The following is a 20,742-nucleotide window of genomic DNA, read 5'->3' as shown; positions in this document are numbered from 1 at the left end:
TTGTGGCACCCACTCAGCAGCCCCCCCCCCAGGAACCTGGGGGAGAAGCCACAGCTTTCCCCCCATGGCTGAGGGCTGCGGCAGGAGGGGCGCTGGGGGAGCAGCAAGGGTAGCCCTGCCAAGGATTGGGCTCCCCTGGCTGGAGGGACCAGGCCACCGCCCCGTCCCCACACGTGGAGCTGGGGCCTAGCCTGGAATTCCGCCCCCCCCCCCCCACTTCGAAGCCGCTGCCGCGCCCACTCACTGTGCTAATTGCGCCCCCGTCATTAGCCGGGCTTTGCCCTCCCAACATGGCGGCAAGCGGCGGCTGTCACGTGACATCACCACCACGACCTTCCCAATATGGTGGACGCTGTCACGTGGTCGCGTTGCCAGGCAACGGCAGACGCAGTCCTGCCAGTGCCTACCAGTAAGGCCGCGCTTGGGGAGGCCCGGCCTCGCTGGGACGCCAGGGTGTCCCCTGCCCTGCTGGGCCCCCTCTGCGGTCCCGATCCCTTTCGGGGACCCCCCAGCAGGGCCGCCATGGACATCATCTACGTGTACACGCGCAAGCGCAGCGAGTTCGGCCGACCCTGCAGCTTCTCCGATTGCCCAGCCAAGGTCAACGTGGACATCCCCCCCGACCCCAGCATGGCCAGCAGCTTCATCCTGAGGAACCCTGTAGACAGCTATGTCCAGCACACCAGCGACATGTCAGAGCATGAGGTGAGGGCTGCCCACCAGCCATGGAGGTCTTCCCAGGCTGCTGCTCTGCAGAGCAGCACCATATGAAGGGGAAAAGTGGTGGTTTGTACCCATTCGGCTCCACCTCTTGCTCTCCTTTCTCCATGCCACCCCCGCAGGTCAACACTGAGAGGGTGGAGGTGGAATCCCGTGGTGTCAACCACACAGAGGGCGGCTGGCCCAAAGACATCAACCCGCAGGAGGTGGAACAAACCATCCGCTTCAGGAAGAAAGTGGAGAAAGATGAAAACTACATCAACACCATCACACACCTCAGCACCGTAAGGCCCTGTCCATCCCGCCTTCTCACCTCCCGCTCCCAGAACCCCCCTTGTCAGCCTGCTGCCGGCTTCCTCACCTAGGCAGCTCCCAGAGGCACAGCCTCTGCCTGTGCTGTCCCTGCAGCTGATGGAGCACTGCGTCAAGCAGAACAACGCCATCAACATCTATGAGGAGTACTTTGGAGAGGAGGAGATGGCAGAGGTAGAAGACGAGCCCCCCTCCGCAAAAACCATCAATGTCATCAGGTAGGACAACAGCTGGGCTCACCAGGCTCTCCAGATCCACAGCAGGCTACTGCATATTAAACTGGCTTTGGAGGCAAAGGAGGTGGAAAATCCAGTGGCTTTAGGGTAGTGCTGGATCATTTTATGCATGGAGAGACCTACCGCAACCCCCTTGCTCCATAACTCCATCTGTTCCTCCTCTCCCTGCTCGGGTGCTTTGGAGATAAATACCACCATCCAAGGACAGACGCAGCTCTGAGCATCTTCTAAGAGTGCTTTAGACAGGTTTCATTTGGGGTTGTGGTTTTTTTTGGTGCCTCAGAGATTATTTTCAAATGTCAGGGGCAGTAGTTGATTTCTAGAAGTCAGATCCAGTAACAGAATTGGTTTCTTAGAAACGTATAACTGGAAAGACTTTATTAAATCGTTCACTCTTCTCCCCCCGCCCAACCCCCAAGAGAATCATTTCCTGCACTTAATGCTCAAGGGCTGCAGCTTGTTTTAATTGTGATTCCCACAGTTGCCTTTGGGAGACAGTCACCCCAGGGCGTGGCAAAGCTGTTAGCAAACTAACATCTTTCTTTGATGTCCTGTTATCAAAAAGGGATCCAAACGTAACCAAGAGGACAGTCACGCATCTCTCCTGGCACCCTGACACATGCAACAAACTGGCAGTGGCTTATTCCAGCCTGGAGTTCCAGCAAAACATGAAAGACATGAGCTTTGACTCATACATCTGGGATCTCGGTAAGGGGAAGGGAAAACTCACCAGTCAGTAATGCTGCCGCAGCGGAAGCACTTTGTGTCTTCAAAGAGTGTAATGAAGTCTCACAGTGCTCTGGAGGGGGTGAACAGGGGTTCGGTTTCTGCTTTGCCCACAGATCAATCCTCGGAAGGGGAGAAATGGGACCTGAAAGCTGGCCAACAGGTGGAAAATAACCACTAAAATCCCACTATATGACTTCATGAGCTAGAGTGCCTGTGACCACAACAGGCAGCTAAGCCACGCTCCTCTTATGTCGGTCATGTCTTTATATGGTTCACTTGTGCTTGATTAAGAAAGAAAGAGGCAGCATAAGCCTAGGCTGAGCATTTCCCTGTTCTGCCAAAGACTTTCTTAGACCTATTGTATGTTGGAGTGAAAAACACAAAGAAGGGGGGTCGGGGTACCCGGGGTTGAGGTACCACAGCTCTGTCCCCAGGCTAGCAGGCGAGGACAGGTCAGTTCCCTTCCCTGGCTAAGGCGAGGCATCCTGGTGACATGGCCACCTCATCCAGCATGGCTGGGCAAGCACCAGCGTGGCAGGGAGCCAAGTGTGGAGGAGCAGGGTACAGTATCAGGAGGCTGGTTAGAGGCGGGGTGTTCACCCTCTGGACTGCCTTTGTGCTTTGCTCTTTTTTCTCCCTTCTTGGCAGAAAACCCCAACAAGCCAGAGCTCGTTCTCAAGCCGTCATCCCCGCTCGTGAGCCTGGAATACAACCCCAAAGACTCACATGTCCTGGTGGGAGGATGCTACAACGGGCAGATGGGTAAGGAAGATGGATTAGGCATGAGGCCATACTAACAAGGGCCTGGCTTCATTTTAATTCATCAAGAGCGTGGTTCCAACACTGCTACACTCACAGAGGACGTAATGTCATTAGTGCTGTGGCTGGGAATACCCTGAGCATGGCCTGAAGCCCTCGTGCTTGGCGTGCAGAGGGCAGGCATGTGCTCACCTGAGCAGTTACCAGGGGAGGGGAGGACACTGTGCTTGTGAGCCCTTTGCTTCAGGGCATCAGGGCAGCTGCGGCCACAGCGGGAGCCCAGCAGGGACTGCTGGATCAGACAGCTGAGCAGCACATGTGCTGTGCTCCCACCTCACCCACGGCCCCGTATCTTTGCATGGCAAAAGCCCAGGCAAGCTGCTGTCGTTTCATGCACTGAATTGTTCTTGTGCTATTGTTTGAAGTGCTTGGAAAAGGGCCCCTCTTTGCCAGCTTCATTTATGGCTTTGTTGTTTACTTGGCCATGCAAACCCTTTGATTTAATTGCACTCGTTTTGATGTTTTCCTTGCCATTTGCAGCAGCAATCAGATCTGACAGGGCATGCATTACGGGGCTGTTACTGCACGCTCCACAGGTGATGGCGGGGAGGGATCTCCCCCCATCCTTTGCAGCTTTCCCCAGGCGTGTGGCACGGGCCCAGCAGAGCACACTCCATCACATCCGATTGCCTAATTAGAAGTGAGCAAGAGGGAGCGCGTGCAACTCGGTGCCACTGCAGCCCAGCTGCCTCACCTTTGCTGAACCGTGGCCTGTTCTGCACTGTGGCTTGCCCTCTGCCACATGTCAGAGGCAGAGATAGGAAAGGATGGCTGCTGCTTTCCGCGGGGGACCTGCCTTTGTTAGCCAGGGCCCTTCAGGCATGCAGGAGGGGAGCACAGCGAGGGTCAGGTCACACAGGCTGGTTTTTTAGCAGCATCGAGTGTAAGAGCCACTGTTTGGAGTTGACAGGGGGCTGGGGGCTGCTTAGACCATGTCTGGTCCTGCTGCAACCCTTTGTGCAGAACAGAGGGGAGCCAGCGGGATTTATTGTCTCTGGGGACTGTAGTGCATCTGCCAGAGAGAGAGGATCACTGAAGAAATGCTGCAGCTATTTAGTACGTTACCACCATCTAGCTTGGCCTTTGCAGAGGTGCAAATTGCATTACCACTCAGAGTAGGCATCCCTGCGAGTGATCCCAGCAGCAGCCTCTCAGTCCACGGGGCATGTGCGTGGTTCTTTTGGGGCTGGGAAGTGCAGGGAGAGCACGTGATGAGGTTTGCTCCCCATTCTGGCTTAGGCAGTGGGCAGCATCTCCTCAGGGAAACACGTGGCAAGCAAAAGAACCAGGCAAGGGAGCTGGTTCACATCTTGATAGCTCCTTTTCCTTCCCAGCTTACTGGGACACCAGGAAAGGGGGGCTGCCTGTGGAGGTGTCCACTGTGGAGGTCAGCCACAGGGACCCCGTGTACGGAGCCATCTGGCTGCAGTCCAAAACAGGCACCGAGTGCTTCTCAGCCTCCACCGACGGGCAGGTAAAGGGCAGGGGCAGGGCAGGGTGCTGGGCACTCACACAGGGGCCGCACTGGCAGGCTCCGACTGCCCAAAAGAGCTTCCCCTGCCTGCGCTGCCCCTCTCCACCCATGGCAGCACGGGAACCAGGCCCCCAGCCTGGCAGCACAGCCTGGCACACGGCAGCTGCCTGGGTCCAGGACACTCCCCACGGCTGAGCCAGGAGCAGCCCCTGCCCCACAGCCCCACCTGCTGCTTGTCCCGTGCAGGTCCTGTGGTGGGACATCCGCAAGCTGACCGAGCCCACTGAGACACTGGTCTTGGACATCACCCGGCAAGGGCTCCTGGAGAACGCTCTGGGTGCCATCACGCTGGAGTTTGAGCCCACCATGGTGAGTCTCCCTGCTCTGCCGTCAGGATCACCCTGCCTGCACACAACTGGTATCCTCACCTGGGCAGGAGTGTGAGCCAAGCCAAACCCCCGCAGGCAGGGCTCCAGGGGCACGGCACAAGCGTCTGATGCCCAGAGTGACCCAGAGCCCCGTGCCGCAGCTTGCAGCATGTTTTCACCCATCTTTAAGAATTAGGAGTAGATGTTCTCCCAAAACACAGGGCATTGCTGGCATTTCAGTCTCTAAATCCCCCAGATCATGGCAGGTCCCAGGGCTCTGTTCTTCCCATACACTGGCTGCAGCAGACTCCCCCTGCTCAGACAGCAAAGCCCTTTGCTGCCCCACTGCCCCCTGCACCATGGGGTCCCCAGCCTGCTGACGGCTGCTCTCTTCTGCTCCTACCCTCAGCCCACCAAGTTCATGGTGGGCACAGAGCAGGGCATCATCATCGCCTGCAACCGCAAGGCCAAGACACCCCCTGAAAAAATCACCAGCACCTACAGTGGCCACCACGGACCTGTCTATGCACTGGGCAGGAACCCTTTCTACCCCAAAGTCTTCCTGACAGTCGGTGACTGGACTGCCCGAATCTGGTCGGAGGAGACCAAGGAATCAATTATGTGGACGAAGTAGGTGTCAGTGTGCATTTGCACTGCAAAATATCTTCTTTTTTGTGGAAGAGCATGTTCAGGGCAGGTGACCAGCAGGGTCTGGTCTGCTCGGGTCAGGCAGAAGGTGGTGGGATGGTCACCAAGGCAGAGCGGTGCCAGCATGGCCAAGGGCACTGGAATGGAGGGTGCCATGGGCTCTTGGCTGAAGGCGCTGTGCAGGCAAGCAGCCAAGGGGCCACGGGAATAGAGGCCACGAGCCCATCCCCGCTGCGTCGGGTCTGCCGGTAGGTACCACCTCTCCTACCTGACGGACGGGTGCTGGAGTACCGTGAGGCCGGCTGTCTTCTTCACCACCAGATCGGACGGGACTCTGGACGTCTGGGACTTCCTCTTCAAGCAGAACGATCCCTCCCTCAGCCTGAAGGTTGGGTCGCAGCAGCTCTGGGTGCCTTGCCCTGGGAGGGGAGTGGGGGCTGCCCCCGGCCAGCGCTGGCAGCAGGGTGCTTGGCAGATCTGCCCTGCCCTGCACAGAGCAGGCACAGCCAGGGGACAGGGTCTCATCCTGCCTGCACAGAGCTCAGGATAAGCTGCATCACGCAGCAGTTGTCCCCTCAGCCCTGAGCTGTGCCTAGAGCCCAGTGTGCCCGAAAATTTGCATATAGGCTCCTGTTACTGGCAAGCGTGTGGATTTGCCTCTGTCAGCTCGTTCTGCCTGACTTCCCCTGTAGGGCATCACATCAGAGCTAAGTGCCTCCATCCACCCATCCTCCATCCACAGGTCTGCGACGAGCCCCTCTCCAGCCTGCGCCTGCAGGACAATGGTTGTGTCATTGGCTGTGGCTCAAAGCTGGGCACTGTCACCCTGCTGGAAATCTCCTCCGGGCTCTGCACCCTCCAGAAGAATGAGAAGACCCTGGCCACCGCTGTACGTGTGATTCGGGCCACAAGCCCCTGTGCCAGGTCACAGCGAAGCCCTCGGCACTGGTGGCATGGCGCTGGCCCCGTGCGCAGCAGCTCTGCCAGCAAGCCCTGCGCAGAGCACGCTGTCCCATGGGCTGCCCTGCTCAGCCCTGCACCCCTCAGCTCCAACCCCACCCTAGATGTTTGAGCGGGAGACAAAGCGAGAGAAGATCCTGGAGGCTCGGCACCGGGAGCTGCGACTGAAGGAGCGCGCCAGGTCGGAGGGCCAGGAGACGGAGGTGGACGAGGAGCTGGTGGAGGGTCCCCACGAGGTGCTCGACCGTACCCGCAGGGAGTTCTTCGAGGTCATCAGAGTGGAGATGCAGAGGAGGGCACAGGCAGAGACCCAGTGCCTGCATGGCAAGGTACCGGGGCAGGACGGACCGAAAAACACAGCAGGGACTCCCTGCCATGGGGCAGGGGACATGGGTCAGCCTCTGCCTTTCAGGTTAAAGACCATGTGGGAGAGGAGGGCGCTGCACTGGGAGAAGAGAGCCAGCTGCCTAAGGACAAGGAAGAGGAGGAGGAGGAGAGGGATGCTGTCCAGGTCAGTGCACTCCAGCTTTGTGTTGCTTTCCCCCTCCTTGCTAGGGGTGCTGCTCTGTGGCTCCTGCAGGGATAAGGCTGCTGTCCCTGAGCCAAGCAGAGCTCGTGGGGTCTCTGCCTCTGTGGGATGGCGAGCAGAGGGCCCTGCACGGCTCCCTGACCCCACGCCTGTTCCCTCTGCAGGAGCTGTAGCCGAGAAAGGACTGGTGGGTCACACAGAAACCCTCGCATTGGTCACAGATGCTCCCTGGCCCTTCGCCTTCCTGATGTTTTTTTTCTTCAGGGTGAATAAACAGGAGTTTTCTACATCACATTTCCTGTTTTGTCACAGCAGGGTTGAGCCAAGGGTGGGAAAGTCGCGTCCTCTTGATCTTGGTCTCCCCTCCTCAGTCCAGGCCACAGACCAAAGCCAGCTGCCGACCACGGCAGAGCACCCGTGGCAGCAGGGCGTCCCAAGGAGCAGGGCAGAGCAGGCCAGCTCGTGGCAGCAGTGGGGTACCAGCACAGCATTGTGCCCCTTCCCAGCTGGAGAGTGATGCTGAGCAAAGCCCCATACCCCAGCCTGCTGATACCTGCTGATACCCCCGCGAGAGCAGCCTGCAGCGCCTGGGCTGGGGTTATCAGCGCTGGGTAAACAGCCCGGCCGGTATCGCCTGCTTACCCACCTGTCAGTTATTAACGAGCTGCTGGTTGTGGCACAGCTGTCGGCAGAGGGATGGGGCCAGCATGCAGCCGGCATCCTGTGTGCCGGGGCTGGGGTTGAGCCCTCCTGGCAGGACCCTTCCCCAGGCTCTGCTTGGGGGCTGGAGGGTGGCCAGGAGCTGTTGAAGCCATCCCAGCTGTGGGGTGGGTGCACTGTGGAGCGGCTGGGTGTGGGTCCTGTCCTGGCAGTGTGGCACAAGGAGAGGACAGGTCACCTGCTGCCATGGGACTGAGGGGGGTGACAGAGCTCACCGTCCCCCAGCCCCGAGCTGAACACTGCCGTGTCCCAGAACAGCCGGCTCACAGGCTGGGAAGCGCTGCCCGAGCAGCCTTGCAGCTCAGCCAAATGCCTTGTTAAGGGCCAGCCCTAATCGTACCAGCAGCCAGGAAACGCATTTCTCCAAGCCGTGCACTGGCCGCGCCCCATGTGGGACAGGCACATTTCCCCCGGCTCACGGCACCCTGTCCCTGCCGCGGGGCTCCGGATGCAGCCAGCAGAAGGTGCAGAGTGTGGCCAGAGCCACACACGCTGCCAGCCACTGTGTCAATAGGAGCCAGCCACGCTGCTGGTGTTGTGTACAGCGCAATATCTCCAGGGTAGCCGGGTAGACAAGTGGGATGGGGAGATGCAGCCTCCTGAACACCTCCAAGCCCTGGCCGGGGGGCAACCATGGGGCCAGGCCCACAGCCTCCCCAGGAGGGCAGAACAGCTGTGACAGTGCCTGAAGAAGGAAGTGGGGAGAACCAGGCTGGGCTGGATGTGCCCTGCTGAGCCCTCCCACGGGTAACGGGGGCAGCAGCGAGGGGACAGAGTAGGGAGCAGCACACCCCACATGCGGCACCCCCACTCACAGGCTCCCCTCGGCCCCTATGCCCAAGCGAGGACACGAAGGGGACAGCGAGGACCAGCAGCTGGCGGTGAGTCCTGGCTGGTGGCACACTGTCCCCAAGGGGAGCAGCACCACTGCCAAGGGCAGTGCAGACTCGTGGATCCAGGGGACCCCAGGGGGCTGGGATGCAGCAGGAAGGGGCGATGTGAGGGGGATGTGAAGGGGACAGGATGGCTGGCATGGCTTGGCTGTCCTGCCACACCACGGAGCAGCCATCCCTGCCACACCTTGGCACCGCAGGGCTGGTTTGGTGGATGCCATTGAGCCACTCTGGTGGGGTTCAGGGGACAAAGCCCTGGCACCAGCACCCCATGGTCCCCCCACTCCTGTTGTGCCACCGCAGGCTTACCCATCCCTGAGCCATGTCGGTGAGGGGCCAGGTGCCAGCAGGAGGCCACGCTGCCCGGCTGCTCCTTTAAGGGCAGTCCCAGCGGTGTTCGCTTTCATCCCAGGAAAATGAACCTCTAATTGCAGCTCCTGGCATTGGGGGGGTCCCGGAGGCTACGTCAACATCACACTGCTGAAGCCTCGGCTGCCAGACCCCACCGCGATGGCTCGCGTGCAGGTCCGTGTCCATGTCCCGCTGTCCCCATCTGTGCCACCCCACGCTCACCCCCCGTGTCTTGCAGGTGGCTCTTCGCATCCGTCCGATGAGCGCAGCCGAGCTGGCGGAGGGGGCCAGGCCCATCGCCGACCGCGTGGACGAGCAGGTACGGCTGCGGGACGGGCATCCGCAGGTTCATCAGGCGCTGCCTGGCCCTGGTGATTTGCCCCCCTGCCTGCCCCATGCCCATCCCGCAGGGTCAATGGGGCCAGGTACCCCACAGCGGGGTGCGACCCTCAGCACAGTGCATGCCCTGGCATGTCCCTGGCAGCACCCAGCGCTGTGTGTGACACCCACGTGTGCCAGGCACAGGCTGGGGGGGACCCTGCAACCTTGCAGCCCTTGCAGGAGACCCTACAATAACAAAGGAGTAGGGTGGGAAACTCTACTGGGGTGGGGTCAGGAGCCCCCCTTCCTGAAGTGCTGTGGGACACCAGCACTGCCTGTCCCTGTCCCCAGTCCTGGGCAGAGGGGGGCCATGCCAAGGGGGAGCGGAGGTGGAAGTAGGGCAGCAGCAAGGGACCAGCTTGCATTATGGGGAAAGGTCAAAATCTGCATTGCAATGGGAGCAGCACCAGGGACTTTGGGAGCAGGAGAACCTTCGAGGGGCCATTCCACACAGGGACAGGGACACGCAGGGTCCCTGTAGGGTGCTGGTATCCCCAACCACCTCGCCGTGCCCGGGCAGCAGGCACCTTGGCGGGCCGCACTTACAGAGGGGCCTTTGTGCCGCCGTGCCCAGGTGGGTGCAGCGGGGCAGCCGGCCCGGCAGGTCTGCTGACACCACACACATAGCTGGCTTTGAGCCCCAGCCTGGCCTGGGGACAATGGGACGATTCAGGAGCACAAAGGGCCCCAAGTCACCAGCACCAGCCCGGCCACCCCCTGCACCCCAGCATGGAGGGGAGGCCTGGAGGGGAGGCTGTCCCAGCGAAGCAGGGGAGATGCCCACAGGGTCCCACGAGGGCTCAGACCCACTGGGGAGCACATCCCAGTGTCACACACTCAGCAGGGTACCCCCCTTAGGTCTGGCACCACTGTCTTTGGTGTGGGCGATGCAGGGTACCGGGGCAGGAATGTGGGGGAAGATGCAGCTCTGAGCAAGCCATTCCCCCACGGGACACGCAGGTGATGCCTGGGCAGGGTGCTCAGTCCCCATCAGCTCCTGGCGCCGGCAGGGGTGAGCGATTGCAGTACACAGCGCAGGGGTGCTGATGCCTGGGCTCTGGTCCTGCTCAGGTCCTCCCAGGGCTCTGGGAACCCAGTCTCCGGGGGGGTGATGTGGTCTCCCATGGGATCCCTCACCCACCGGCCAGGATGGAGGTGCTCGGCATACACGGACCATGCCGGTGCTCCCGGGGAGCCATGCTTCAGGGTCACCCCAGTGTTGGGGCTGGGGAGAGCATCCTGGCACATCTGTCTGTCCATGCACATCCTGGGGGATCTGTGCTCACGATGCCACCAGCCCATGGGGCTCCCAGCAACTCATTACCCCTTGGGGCCCAACCGGGTGCTAGTTAGCACCGTTAACAGCAGTGCAATGCCCAGCGTGTGCTGTGCCTCCACAGGAGCCTGGAGGTGACCCCAGAGCAGAGGGGTGGTGGGTGCTTGGGGTTGGTGCATGCCCCCGGCCAGCCCCGCTCATGTACCCCGGCAGGTCGTGGTGCTGCGAGACCCCATGGAAGACCCCAATGATGTCCTGCGTGCCAGCCGCTCCCGGGAGAAATCATATATCTTCGACATGGCCTTCGACTCCATGGCCACCCAGGTGGGTCCCTCAGAGAACCAGGGGATATGGGGCCAGGGGAAGCAGGCTGGGGTGCCCAGGACAGCGGTGGGGGTGCAGGACAGCAGGACGCACCCAGGGCCTCTCTCTTGCAGGAGACCGTGTACCGTGCCACCACCCAGGGCCTCATCGCGGGTATCATCTCCGGCTACAATGCCACCGTCTTTGCCTACGGCCCTACTGGTGAGGGGTGTGGGGCTGGGGAGAGGGCCAACTCCGTGGACATGGTGGGGTCCCAGCCCCGAGCGAGTCCCCTCCTCTCCCCTAGGCTGTGGGAAGACCTACACCATGCTGGGCACCGACAGTGACCCTGGCATCTGCACCCGCACCCTGAGTGACCTCTTCCAGGCCATCAAGGACACCAGTGGTGACATGGAGTACCAGGTCTCCATGTCCTACCTCGAGGTGCAGCAGGGGGCACAGGGACATACCTCCCCAGGGAGGGCAGGGGACAGCAAGTGGCACATGGCCCCAACCCAGGCATCATTGCACCCAGCGTGGGATGTTGTATCCCTGCGGGTCCCCATGCTGGGGGGACGTGCCTAGCTCCTTCCCCCTGCCCAGATCTACAATGAGATGATCCGGGACCTGCTGAACCCCTCTCTGGGCTGCCTGCAGCTGCGGGAGGACGCCAGCGGCACCATCCAGGTGGCTGGCATCACTGAGGTCTCCACCATCAACGCAGAGGAGGTAAGCCAGCGAGCGCTCTTGGGGCACAGGGGGATCCAGCGAGTCCCCCCTGCCCGGCACTGCCCATCTGCCCCAGGTCATGCAGCTGCTGGCACGGGGGAACAGGCAGCGGACTCAGGAGCCCACGGCCGCAAACTGCACCTCATCACGCTCCCACGCGGTGCTGCAGGTCACTGTGCACCAGCGGTGCCAGGGCAGGGGGCTGCACTGTGGCCGCCTCTTCATGATCGACCTGGCGGGCTCCGAGCGGGCAGCGCAGGTACGGCACCCGCCTGGAGGGCTGCAAGGACGGGGAGCCCTCCCAGCCCCTCTTTTGACAGGTTTTTCCCTCTGCCTTCCCCTCCCTGCCCAGACGCAGAACCGCGGGCAGAGGATGAAGGAGGGAGCCCACATCAACCGCTCGCTGCTGGCGCTGGGCAACTGCATCAAGGCCCTGAGCAACCAGGCGAGCACTAAGTACATCAACTACCGTGACAGCAAGCTGACCCGCCTGCTCAAGGTGCGGCCGGGGGTCCTGGCTCCCCTCAGTGGGGTCTGAGCTGGGGAGGGTGCACAGGCTGCCCCCACCCCCTGTCCCTCTCAGCCATGATCTCCATGGCCAGGACTCGCTTGGGGGCAACAGCCGCACGGTGATGATTGCCCACATCAGCCCGGCTAGCACTGCCTTCGAGGAGTCCCGCAACACCCTCACCTACGCCCACCGCGCCAAGAGCATCCGCACCACGGTAGGGCCGAGAGCGCAGGCACCCTCCTCCCTGGGCACCAGCCGTCTCCTGACCCCCTCCCCAAGCAGCCCTGTCCCCACTGCCCCACAACAGGGACAGCACGAGGTGTTTGCCCTTACGCTGGCCCACGGGTGCCTGGAGCAGGGGAACCACTTGAGGCACTGCCCTACTGGCCATGGGATGCTCAGGGCCTGCTCCATGACCCTGCACTGCTTGGGGGCACTGCCTGGGGACCCTATGGGGATACAGCCATAGGGACCTTTCTTGGGGATCCTACTGAAAGGCATACTTGGGGACCTGCTCCACCAGCTCTGTCCTGCTCAGGGAACCCACGTAGGACCCCACTTGGGGCCGAGCTGTGCCGCTCACACCGACCCTATCCCAGGTGAGGCACAACCTGCCCAGCATCTTGTGCTGTGTGGCAGTGTGGCAGCGTCGTGGCTGGCCTGTGCAGGGAGACCCAGTGCCTCAAGGGCCAGGGGGGCACTGAGCCAGGGCAGCCAGCACAGGGCAAGCGCTGGGACACCCCCTATATCCAGGGCATGGCCTGGCCCACCCTGCCCTTCGACAGCCCCGCGGGGCTCAGCGCTGATGCCCTGTGCCTCCAGCCCAAGTTCAGCTGCGTGGTGCCCGCTGCACCCACCTGGAGCTGGGCCATGTGTGGGAGGAGCTGCTTGGTGCCTGCAGCGAGCAGGTGGCCCTGCATCACCTCCTCCTCTGGCTGGAGAGCACTGAGCTGCACACCCAGCACCTCCTCACCCTCGCCCGGTATGTGGGTGAAACCCTTACTCCACCCGAGGGATGGGGTCCCCTGACAAGCTGGGATGGGATGAGACCACCTCCTCCTCCTCCCCGCAGCAGGACACAGTGGGGCTGGCAGTGGAGCAAGGAGGGGCCGGGGGAGCCGGATGGCCTCTGTGGCAGCGACAGGGACTCGGACACGAGGGACAAGCAGTTGGACGTGCCAGAGCCACCTGGTGTGGCCACTGCCCACGAGAGCATCACAGCTCTGGTGGAGGAGCGAGGCAGGCTCCAGCAGCAGAAGGTTTGGGACCCTCATCCCCACTGCCAGCAGCTGAAACCCCATCACCAGGGAGCTGAGTTTGACAAGTCTCAGCCCAGTAGCATGGGTCTCCCAGCAGCCCTGGGGGATTATGGATACTTATTGGCTGGGGTATGGGTCAGGGACAAACAGCCCTGGCAGGGATACTGGCTCCGTGGCAGGGACAGTGACCCCATGGCAGCAATGCTGGCACCATGGCAGAGACGGTGACCCTGTGGCAGGGATGCTGGCGCCGTGGCAGGGATGCTGACCCCGTGGCAGGGATGCTGGCACCACGGCAGGGATGCTGGCACCGTGGCAGGGATGCTGACACCGTGGCAGGGATGCTGATGCCGTGGAAGGGATGCTGGCTGTGGACAGGGACCCTGACCTCCTGCACACCTGCAGGCAAAGCTGGTGCGGCGCTTCCGGCAGAGCCAGCAGCATGCGCAGCAGCTGGAGGAGGCCATGCGGCGTCGGAGCAGCTTGGAGGAGCAGCAGGAAGTGATGGCCCTGCGTTGCCATCTGCACCAGCTGGAGCTGGAGACTGCAGAGACGCACTCCCGCACCCTGCTCAAGGGAGGCCTCCGGCACCTGCCAGCTGCTGCCGCACAACACTTCGACCGGCACCGGGCCCTCTGCACCCGCATCATCCACCAGCAGCGGCAGCTCATCACTGGTGCGTCCCTCCTGTGGCTTCTGCCATGACAAAGGGTCCTTTTGTGTGTTGTTGTACCGGCAGTCCTGCAGTGTCACCCAGTTATTGCAATGGGACATGCCGCAATGCAAACCCCCCCAGTGTCATGACATAGACGTGACGCTGCCACCTGAACACAGTGTGGTGTGGCGCACAGCCTGGTTGATGCTCACCGCTCTGCCCTCTCGCTGGCAGACCACCGGCTGTCGGTGCCACGGACACTGGAGGAGCTGTATGAGACTTACCTGCAGGAGCTGGAGGGGGGCCCCAGGGACGCCAGCACCCTCAAGGTAGGGCAGGGTGGCAGGGCCCCCCCCCACCCCAGGCAGGGCACTCAGCACCTGCCCCCTGCCCAGGGCACATCCCTGCCCAAGATCCCACAGATGACCGGCACGGAGAGCCTGCCGAACTTAGACTGGGACAGCGTGTGGACACAGAGCTGTGAACACCCTACGCTGCTGCAGCGTGATGCCCTCCCACCCCTGCACCCCACAGGGGACAGGTACGGGTAGGCATCCACCACCCCTGGGGCACACGGGGCTGGCACGCTCCACAGCTGCTGGGCAGCAGGTAAGGGGTGTCCCCTCTCTGGCAGCACCCAGACCCCCATGTTCAAGAAGACCCCAGGGACACAGCAGCTGGGGAGCACGGTGGTGCCCACCCCACCTCCTGGCCAGCGCACAGTAGCCCAGGTGAGCGCAGCTGTGCCCTCAGCACCAAAACCCAGAGCTGGGGATGATTACGGGTACTGTATGTCCCAGCAGCATGTGTCACGGGCCAGCCTGAGCACCTGGCATGACTCCTCCTCGGGCAGTGGGACCAGCTTGGAGGCGGCGTTGGCAGCAAGCAGAGGTAAGCCGAGCGGCCAGCGGGGCTGGGTGGATGGCTGTGCCCCGCTGATGGTTCCGCTGTGCTGTAGAGCAACGGGAGATGTCAAGCAGCAGCAAGAGCATCGTGGCTAAGGCTGCCCGGCACCGATCCTGCATCCTAGAGAGCACCAGCTCACACCCACCAGGGTCTGCAGAGGAGCGGGGTGGCCCTGGGCTGCAACACACCACCAGTGAGGACAGCTTGGCAGGGACGGCCACCCACTCCCCAGGCACCTGGCTGCGGGCGCACAAGAAGGGCAGCAAGGAGCTGGGGAGGAAGGAGGAGTTGCTGGGTGGCAGAAGGAGATCGAGGCGGTCACGGTCCTTCGAAGTCACCAGCTGTGGGGTAGGTGCAGGCACAGGGGGGTCATGCCCCTGGCGAGACAGCGCTTCCTGTCCCCCCCGCACAGCACAGTTCCTCCCCAAAACGCTGTGCCCATGGACCCCCTCTCCTGCAGCTGGTGGCCCCCAAGGGCCCCCCACTGTTGTCCAACACACTGCAGAGCCACTCTGAGCACGGTGTGCTGGCAGGGATGCAGGCAGCCAGCACCCAGGGACCCCCCAAAGCCCTGCCTGGAGCAAAGCCCCAGTACGGCCAGCCATCAGGTGAGCCCCTGGCCAGGGGTGGGGTGCAGGGGCCATTGCCCCCTCCCCATGCCCCAGCCCAGTGTCTAGGGCTGCTGCTGAAGTGCCCCTTCCCATCTCTGCCTCTCCCCCTCCAGCTCCCCTGCCAGTCCTAGGAAGGGCCAGCACCCGTGGCTTGGCTGCGTCACCAGGAACGGTGCCAGTGCCTCCAGCAAGGATGGAGGGAGTCACTGGTACTGAGCCAAGCGCCTCACCAGAGGGGGGCCAGATCCTGTGCCAAGCCAGCAGGCCCAGCGCCCATCCTGCCAGCCCCAGCACCATGCGGCATACCCTGTGCCGAGGGCCGCCTGTGGCACCCCATGCCCGTGCAGCGCCCTGGTGCCAGCCCTGCTGTGGGCATGGCTGGCAGAGAGAGGCAGGGAGCAGGGCAGGGGGCCAGTCCTCCCCATGCCAAACCCATCCCGAGGCAAGGACCCAAGTCCCTGGGGAAGGACACAGCCGTGCTTGTCAGTGACCCTGGCCGGAGCCACGCGTCTGCTCCGGAAAGGGCCCCTGTGGGTACTGAGCACCCGGGGGACGCTGCCAACCACCCAGCATCGCCAGACACCAATGCATCTGCCTGGGTGCAGGATGTCTGGATGGGTGTTTGTCCTTCCAAGGGGTTACATTAAAAGGAGACATGCTGAGCTGGGGCATGGTGTGACTGCTGTGCACAGCCCCTGCACATCCCAATGGACAGGGAACCCCCCAAAGATGCCCCCGCACACCCCATGCTTGTTTTCTGCTTTTATTAGGAAGGGGGGGGGCGCCCATGCCCGGGCAGGGATGGGGCAGCTGCCGGTTGTGAGTGGGGACGGTGCCCCCGAAGGCTCGTCTGCCTGGGGAGGCAGCCAGACCACCCACACCAGCCTGGGCACACACCCAGCTCATCACCAAGCCCTGGGGTGCTGCTGCTGGGGTACCCATGCCAGCAGCCAGACCCAGCACCATGGCCTCACTGCCTGCACAGAGGGACCCCAGTGCCACAGGGGTGGTATCCGAGGAGGGACGGGCTGTCTTTGTCCCCATCTTCTCGCCTGTTGGGTTTGTGAGCCCAGGATGGGGTTGCACCTGTGGCAGTGGGTTGCATATTTCACCCCCTGAACCACCCGCACAGGGCTGGGGGGGTCCCAATGTCCCCTATCCCCAGCTCCCCGCAGGCGCTCAAGGACAGCGATGGGGATGGGATGTGGCGGGGGGACAATCAGGGAGGGGTGGGCAGCAGAGAACTGCCCCAGGGCCCCCTTGCACAGAGACCTCTGTCTACCTGTGAGCAGGAGGACCAAGAACGAGCCCCCATGCCGGGCTGGGACCAGTCCAGCTGCGGGACCTGGCTCTGCCTCATCAATTCTTCACCTTGATGAGGGAGTGGTAGACAGGCTTGATGATGATGTGGAGGTGCAGGGAGTTGTCGATGAGGTACTCAGAGGTGCGCTTCTGCAGGTCCGCGTGGGCAAGGAAGTCGGCCACCTCATCCGAGCTCTGGTGGAAGCTGTAGGCATGCTTCACCAGGACGCGGCCCTGCTGCCGCACGCCCACCAGCACCGTCTTCTGGAAGCTGACACCGGCAAAGTCAGGGCTGCTCATGGCCGGGGTGATGACGAGCCGGGGGCGACCGTCCTCGATGCGCACTGCCTGGACGGCGCTCGAGACTGAGTCCGAGTAGACGGGGCGCAGGCTGACGGGCAGCCAGCGTGGCGAGAAGAGGGCATTCCAGGTCACCCGCTTACCGGCATCGTGGCTGCTGGGACCCAGCTGGGTCTGGAAACTAGTGCTGCGGTCATCCCGCGCCGGGTTGTTGATGACCCACTGGGAGCCCCAGCTGGGCGCGAGGTAGTTGCGAGGCAGGAACATGCTGCAGTTGACATCAAAATACTTGGCAAAATGGAGGGGGGAGGCAGCATGGAACTGGAAAGCCTGGAAGAGCAGGTCCTGCACTGCGCTGTAGTGCCGCGCAAGCACCGCCGACTGCGCCTGCAGCCGGAAGAGCTGGCTGGGCGCAATCATGGGGTAGCGGATGGCGCGCAGCACCCTTTCGGCCACAGGACCCTCGGGCTGCCGGCGGCCCAGCCAGCCCTCCACGGCTGTGTAGAGCTCCAGCTCGCTGTGCAGCACCAGGTCGGAGCGCTCCAGCAGCAGCAGCAGCAGCTCCACGCTCACTGAGCCCCACTCTGCGCTGCCCAGCACAGCCGAGAGGTTCCAGGCCAGGAACTGGAGGCAGCTCTCCTGCAGCACCACGTCCCCAATGCGCACGGCATAGTGGTACCAGCCCACCACATGGCCCTGGCTTGACTCGCTCGCCAGGTGGGTCTTCATGTATTCAGCCACGCCACGCTGCAGCCCCCACACCCGGTACTTGCTGGCCAGCTGGTGCATGGGGATGGCTTGGTGCAGCAGGATGGAGACCCCCCCACAGTACAGGTACCTGGGGCAGAGAGCGGGGCGGTGACACTGCTGTCCCCCCATCCCCTTCCCAATCCGCCACACAGCCCCAAGCTCCAGCAGCACAATCCCCAGGGGAGAATCCTTCCTCCTTGGGTGCATTCGTCCAGGCTTCTCCACCCCATAGGGGCTCTATGATCCCCAAACAATCATCCTCCCTCCTTGGCTGCACCCCTCTGGGCATCTCCACCCTGTGGGGTCCCCATGGTCCCCAAGAGAATATTCCACCTCCTTGGCTGCATCCCTCCCAACATCCCCATCCCATGGGGTTCCCATGGTCCCCAGGGTAGCCGCGTCCCTCCTGATGTCCCCATCCCATGGGGTCCTCACATACCTGATAAACTTCTCAAAGAGTGCAGCGGTCTCAGGTGGCTCGTGCAGGGTGACAACACTCTGGTTGCGCAGGAGGCTCTCGAAGACCTCGCTCTGGAGGCTGAGGAGCAGCTGGTGGGTGTGGAAGACCTTGGCCTCATCGGAGGTGGCTGTGCGCACCCGCAGCACCGAATCGCTGCCGTTGCCATTCTGCAGCAGCTCCTGCAGCCGCTGCAGCAGCGTCAGTGAGTGGTTGATGGTGGCCGCCGTGGCATCACCACTAAGGTCGGCTTTCTGGGCTGTGGGGAGATGGGACTGTCCCAGTGCTGCACCCCAAGAACTGGGCACGGGGTGCTGGGGCACAGCAGAGTGGTGTGGGGCCCAGCTGTGGGGTGATGCATGGTTAACAAGGAGCTGGGGAAGCCTGGCTTTGTGCACATCCTCCATCTGCGCCACCCAGCATCAAAGGGGTGGCTGGTACCAAGAGGGTGTGGGGAGGATGAGGGGACATGGGGACATTTGTGTCTTTAGGAGCCAACAAACTGCTTTTCTGCAGCAGAAGGGGTGAGACCACCTTGTCCCAAGCTGGGGCGTGCTGGGAAATGGCCCTGTTCTGGGCAGCGCTGGCTCACAGCCCGGTCTGCCAACCCTGGTGCATGCAGAGCGAGCCCTAGGCATCGCCCCGGACCCCCAGCATCCCAGACTGACACGCAGGGCACACAAGAGCCAGCGGGCGCGGGGGGCCAGGAACACTCTGCCCCCAAACCCAGCAATGGGGTCCCTATGGTGTGAGCAGCCTGGGGACACCAGCTGCCTCAGCATTGCTGCAGGTCAGTGATGCTGAGCAGGCAGCTGCAGTGCTGTGCCTGCTCCCGGTGTGATCCCTGCCTCCTCACTGACACCATGAACTGGCGCCTCCTGCCCAGCCAAGTTCCACTCCCCTCCTCCAGCTGTGTGTGCCACCAGCCAAGCCTGGTCCTGGCTTGGGCACGCACCAGGGGGTGACCTTCCCCCCATGTCCATGTCCCCACAGTGCCAGGCTCCCACTGGGGATAGGGACTAAGACAGGGGTCTCCGTGCTCCTGCAGGTATAAGGAGCCTTCCACCCTCTCCTCCTCTCCCTCATGCCTGGGACAATTTTCACCCCCTTACCAGAGCATCCTTTCCCCAGTGTGAATTTGGCCCCGTCCCTCTCAAATCCCAGTCTTGCCAGCTGTTGAGCCAGGAGATTACCCTTCCCAGCACCGGTTTAAGCCCCGCTGAGCAAAGATGGGGAAGGGAATTGGGACCCCCCTCGCCCCATGGTACCAAGCCTTCCGCAGGCAGCAGCAAGCACAGCCCAGCTTTTGCTGCCAGCAGCACCTCTCGGGTGCAGTGGGGCATGGCTGTGGGTCACAGCACACCCAGGAACCACATCCATCCCTCCCCAGGTGCCACAACGGCTGCTGGAGAGCCATGCTCATCCTCCAAGGGCATCACTGGACACACGCACTGTGGCTGAGCCCCACCCTGGCACCCAGCAAGGGCAGCAGGACCCACGTCACGGGGACCCCTCCTCGCCTCCCCCCACCATGGCCACCCTTACCAGCTTGCACGGTGAGGAGGAGGAAGAGGAAGGCAGTGGCGGTGCAGCCCCAGCGGTGGGCGGCCACGGGCCGGGCGCCCGTCAGCCTGGCCATGGCTTTGCAAGCGCATCTGCCGGGTCTCGGCACAGCACGAGCGCACAGTGCCCGTCTGGTGCTTATGTAGGCCACGAGCCCTCCCAGCCCACGCGCCCGCGCCGTCACATCAATTGGTGGAAACTGGGACCGGCCGTTACCAAGGGAACCACTTCCAGTCCCTGTCCATCCCACCCTGACCCCAGACCCCAGCCCCACACCCCAGGGTGGCATGACGGGGTGCCCTGGTGAGCTCCGGCACAGCATGGGGGCATCTCCATTTGCCACCTGCTCCCACTGCTGCCGGGCGCTGCCGTGCTGCGCTGCAGCCCTACGCCGTGCCGGAGCCCCATGCATGGCCGCAGCTCTTTGTGCTGCTGGAACGAGGCAGCAGGGTCTTTGCATTCAGGGCACAGCTCAGCGTGGCCTCCTCACTCCCCCCAGCTCATGGGTATTCATGTCGGCATCAGCCCATCACCATGGCATCCGGGCTGCCGGCAGGAACTGCCTGCCCTTTTCCCAGCCTTTGCAGCCAAGAGGCTGCCTGCGCAGTGCGAGTGCCCTGTGCTGGCCTCCTCTGGCATCTCGCCTGCCCTGACAGCTCTTGAGGGGCTTCACAATGGGGCTGGGGTAGTGTTTGCCCCCCCCCCGCCGCGGCCCTGGTGCAACACACCAGGGCTGGTGTGGCTGAGGCATGGGGCTGGGTGTGGTGCTGGGTGCCCCCACCCCACTGTGGCAGATGGGCACTCCTCTATGCAGGAGCATTCATTGGCACAGCCTGAGCAAGTGGGGTGGGAGCAGGGGGTGTCCACACCCCGTTTTTGGCTGTGGCCCCAATGGCACCATGAGGTCAAGATCCAGGACCAGGACTCCCAACCAGGACGCGGCTTGGGGGACAGATGGTGGTAGCCCAGCTCGCACTGGC

General features: G+C 62.7%; 3 protein-coding genes across 7 annotated transcripts; 2 read left to right on the top strand and 1 right to left on the bottom strand.

The window, feature by feature from the left end:
• The first annotated feature begins 387 nt into the window (after positions 1–387).
• DNAI2 (dynein axonemal intermediate chain 2) lies at positions 388–7,084 on the top strand. Of its 2 annotated transcripts, none has more exons than XM_075111261.1 (13): positions 388–705; positions 843–1,004; positions 1,129–1,250; positions 1,834–1,976; positions 2,646–2,759; positions 4,151–4,290; positions 4,537–4,659; positions 5,068–5,288; positions 5,559–5,694; positions 6,049–6,195; positions 6,371–6,595; positions 6,679–6,777; positions 6,960–7,084. In XM_075111261.1, exons 1-13 carry the CDS (start codon positions 523–525, stop codon positions 6,966–6,968), a joined length of 1,824 nt encoding a protein of 607 aa, XP_074967362.1. In that variant the 5' UTR covers positions 388–522; the 3' UTR covers positions 6,969–7,084. The 2 variants fall into 2 exon arrangements, with proteins under 2 accessions (XP_074967362.1, XP_074967363.1); XM_075111262.1 differs by having other exon boundaries at positions 6,665–6,777.
• Positions 7,085–7,482: 398 nt separating this feature from the next.
• KIF19 (kinesin family member 19) lies at positions 7,483–16,052 on the top strand. 3 transcript variants are annotated; one of them, XM_075111234.1, is made up of 18 exons: positions 7,483–7,622; positions 8,333–8,396; positions 8,998–9,078; positions 10,630–10,740; positions 10,854–10,941; positions 11,027–11,163; positions 11,323–11,448; positions 11,525–11,707; positions 11,801–11,947; positions 12,051–12,173; positions 13,624–13,894; positions 14,108–14,202; positions 14,269–14,414; positions 14,508–14,604; positions 14,674–14,764; positions 14,832–15,127; positions 15,240–15,387; positions 15,504–16,052. In XM_075111234.1, exons 2-18 carry the CDS (start codon positions 8,349–8,351, stop codon positions 15,878–15,880), a joined length of 2,565 nt encoding a protein of 854 aa, XP_074967335.1. In that variant the 5' UTR covers positions 7,483–7,622; positions 8,333–8,348; the 3' UTR covers positions 15,881–16,052. The 3 variants fall into 3 exon arrangements, with proteins under 3 accessions (XP_074967335.1, XP_074967336.1, XP_074967334.1); XM_075111233.1 differs by lacking the exon at positions 7,483–7,622 and adding an exon at positions 8,843–8,933 and having other exon boundaries at positions 7,881–8,396; positions 14,108–14,414; XM_075111235.1 differs by lacking the exon at positions 8,333–8,396 and having other exon boundaries at positions 14,108–14,414.
• A 147-nt stretch (positions 16,053–16,199) lies between these two features.
• BTBD17 (BTB domain containing 17) lies at positions 16,200–19,998 on the bottom strand. 2 transcript variants are annotated; one of them, XM_075111237.1, is made up of 3 exons: positions 19,745–19,998; positions 18,182–18,458; positions 16,200–17,830 (listed from the first exon to the last, which is right to left on the bottom strand). In XM_075111237.1, the coding sequence occupies exons 1-3, from the start codon at positions 19,836–19,838 to the stop codon at positions 16,750–16,752; spliced, it is 1,452 nt and encodes a 483-aa protein (XP_074967338.1). In that variant the 5' UTR covers positions 19,839–19,998; the 3' UTR covers positions 16,200–16,749. The 2 variants fall into 2 exon arrangements, with proteins under 2 accessions (XP_074967338.1, XP_074967337.1); XM_075111236.1 differs by lacking the exon at positions 19,745–19,998 and having other exon boundaries at positions 18,182–18,838.
• Between the last annotated feature and the right edge of the window lie 744 nt (positions 19,999–20,742).

This window comes from Phalacrocorax aristotelis, chromosome 16, assembly GCF_949628215.1.
Source record: "Phalacrocorax aristotelis chromosome 16, bGulAri2.1, whole genome shotgun sequence".
In the NCBI taxonomy this organism is placed as follows: Eukaryota; Metazoa; Chordata; class Aves; order Suliformes; family Phalacrocoracidae; genus Phalacrocorax; species Phalacrocorax aristotelis.
The sequence above is the reverse complement of the archived record's forward strand: the minus strand, read 5'-3'. Positions and strand labels throughout refer to the sequence as shown.

Excerpts from the sequence above, each read along its gene's own strand:
- DNAI2 (XM_075111262.1), top strand. The coding sequence starts at position 523 with ATGGACATCATCTACGTGTACACGCGCAAGCGCAGCGAGTTCGGCCGA. Across the intron at positions 1,251-1,833 it reads AAAACCATCAATGTCATCAG|GGATCCAAACGTAACCAAGA; the intron begins GTAGGACAACAG and ends GTTATCAAAAAG. Across the intron at positions 5,289-5,558 it reads GAATCAATTATGTGGACGAA|GTACCACCTCTCCTACCTGA; the intron begins GTAGGTGTCAGT and ends GTCTGCCGGTAG.
- KIF19 (XM_075111233.1), top strand. Across the intron at positions 10,741-10,853 it reads TCGACTCCATGGCCACCCAG|GAGACCGTGTACCGTGCCAC; the intron begins GTGGGTCCCTCA and ends TCTCTCTTGCAG. Across the intron at positions 11,449-11,524 it reads CCACCATCAACGCAGAGGAG|GTCATGCAGCTGCTGGCACG; the intron begins GTAAGCCAGCGA and ends CATCTGCCCCAG.
- BTBD17 (XM_075111236.1), bottom strand. The coding sequence starts at position 18,606 with ATGGAGGATGTGCACAAAGCCAGGCTTCCCCAGCTCCTTGTTAACCAT. Across the intron at positions 17,831-18,181 it reads CTCTTTGAGAAGTTTATCAG|GTACCTGTACTGTGGGGGGG; the intron begins GTATGTGAGGAC and ends TCTCTGCCCCAG.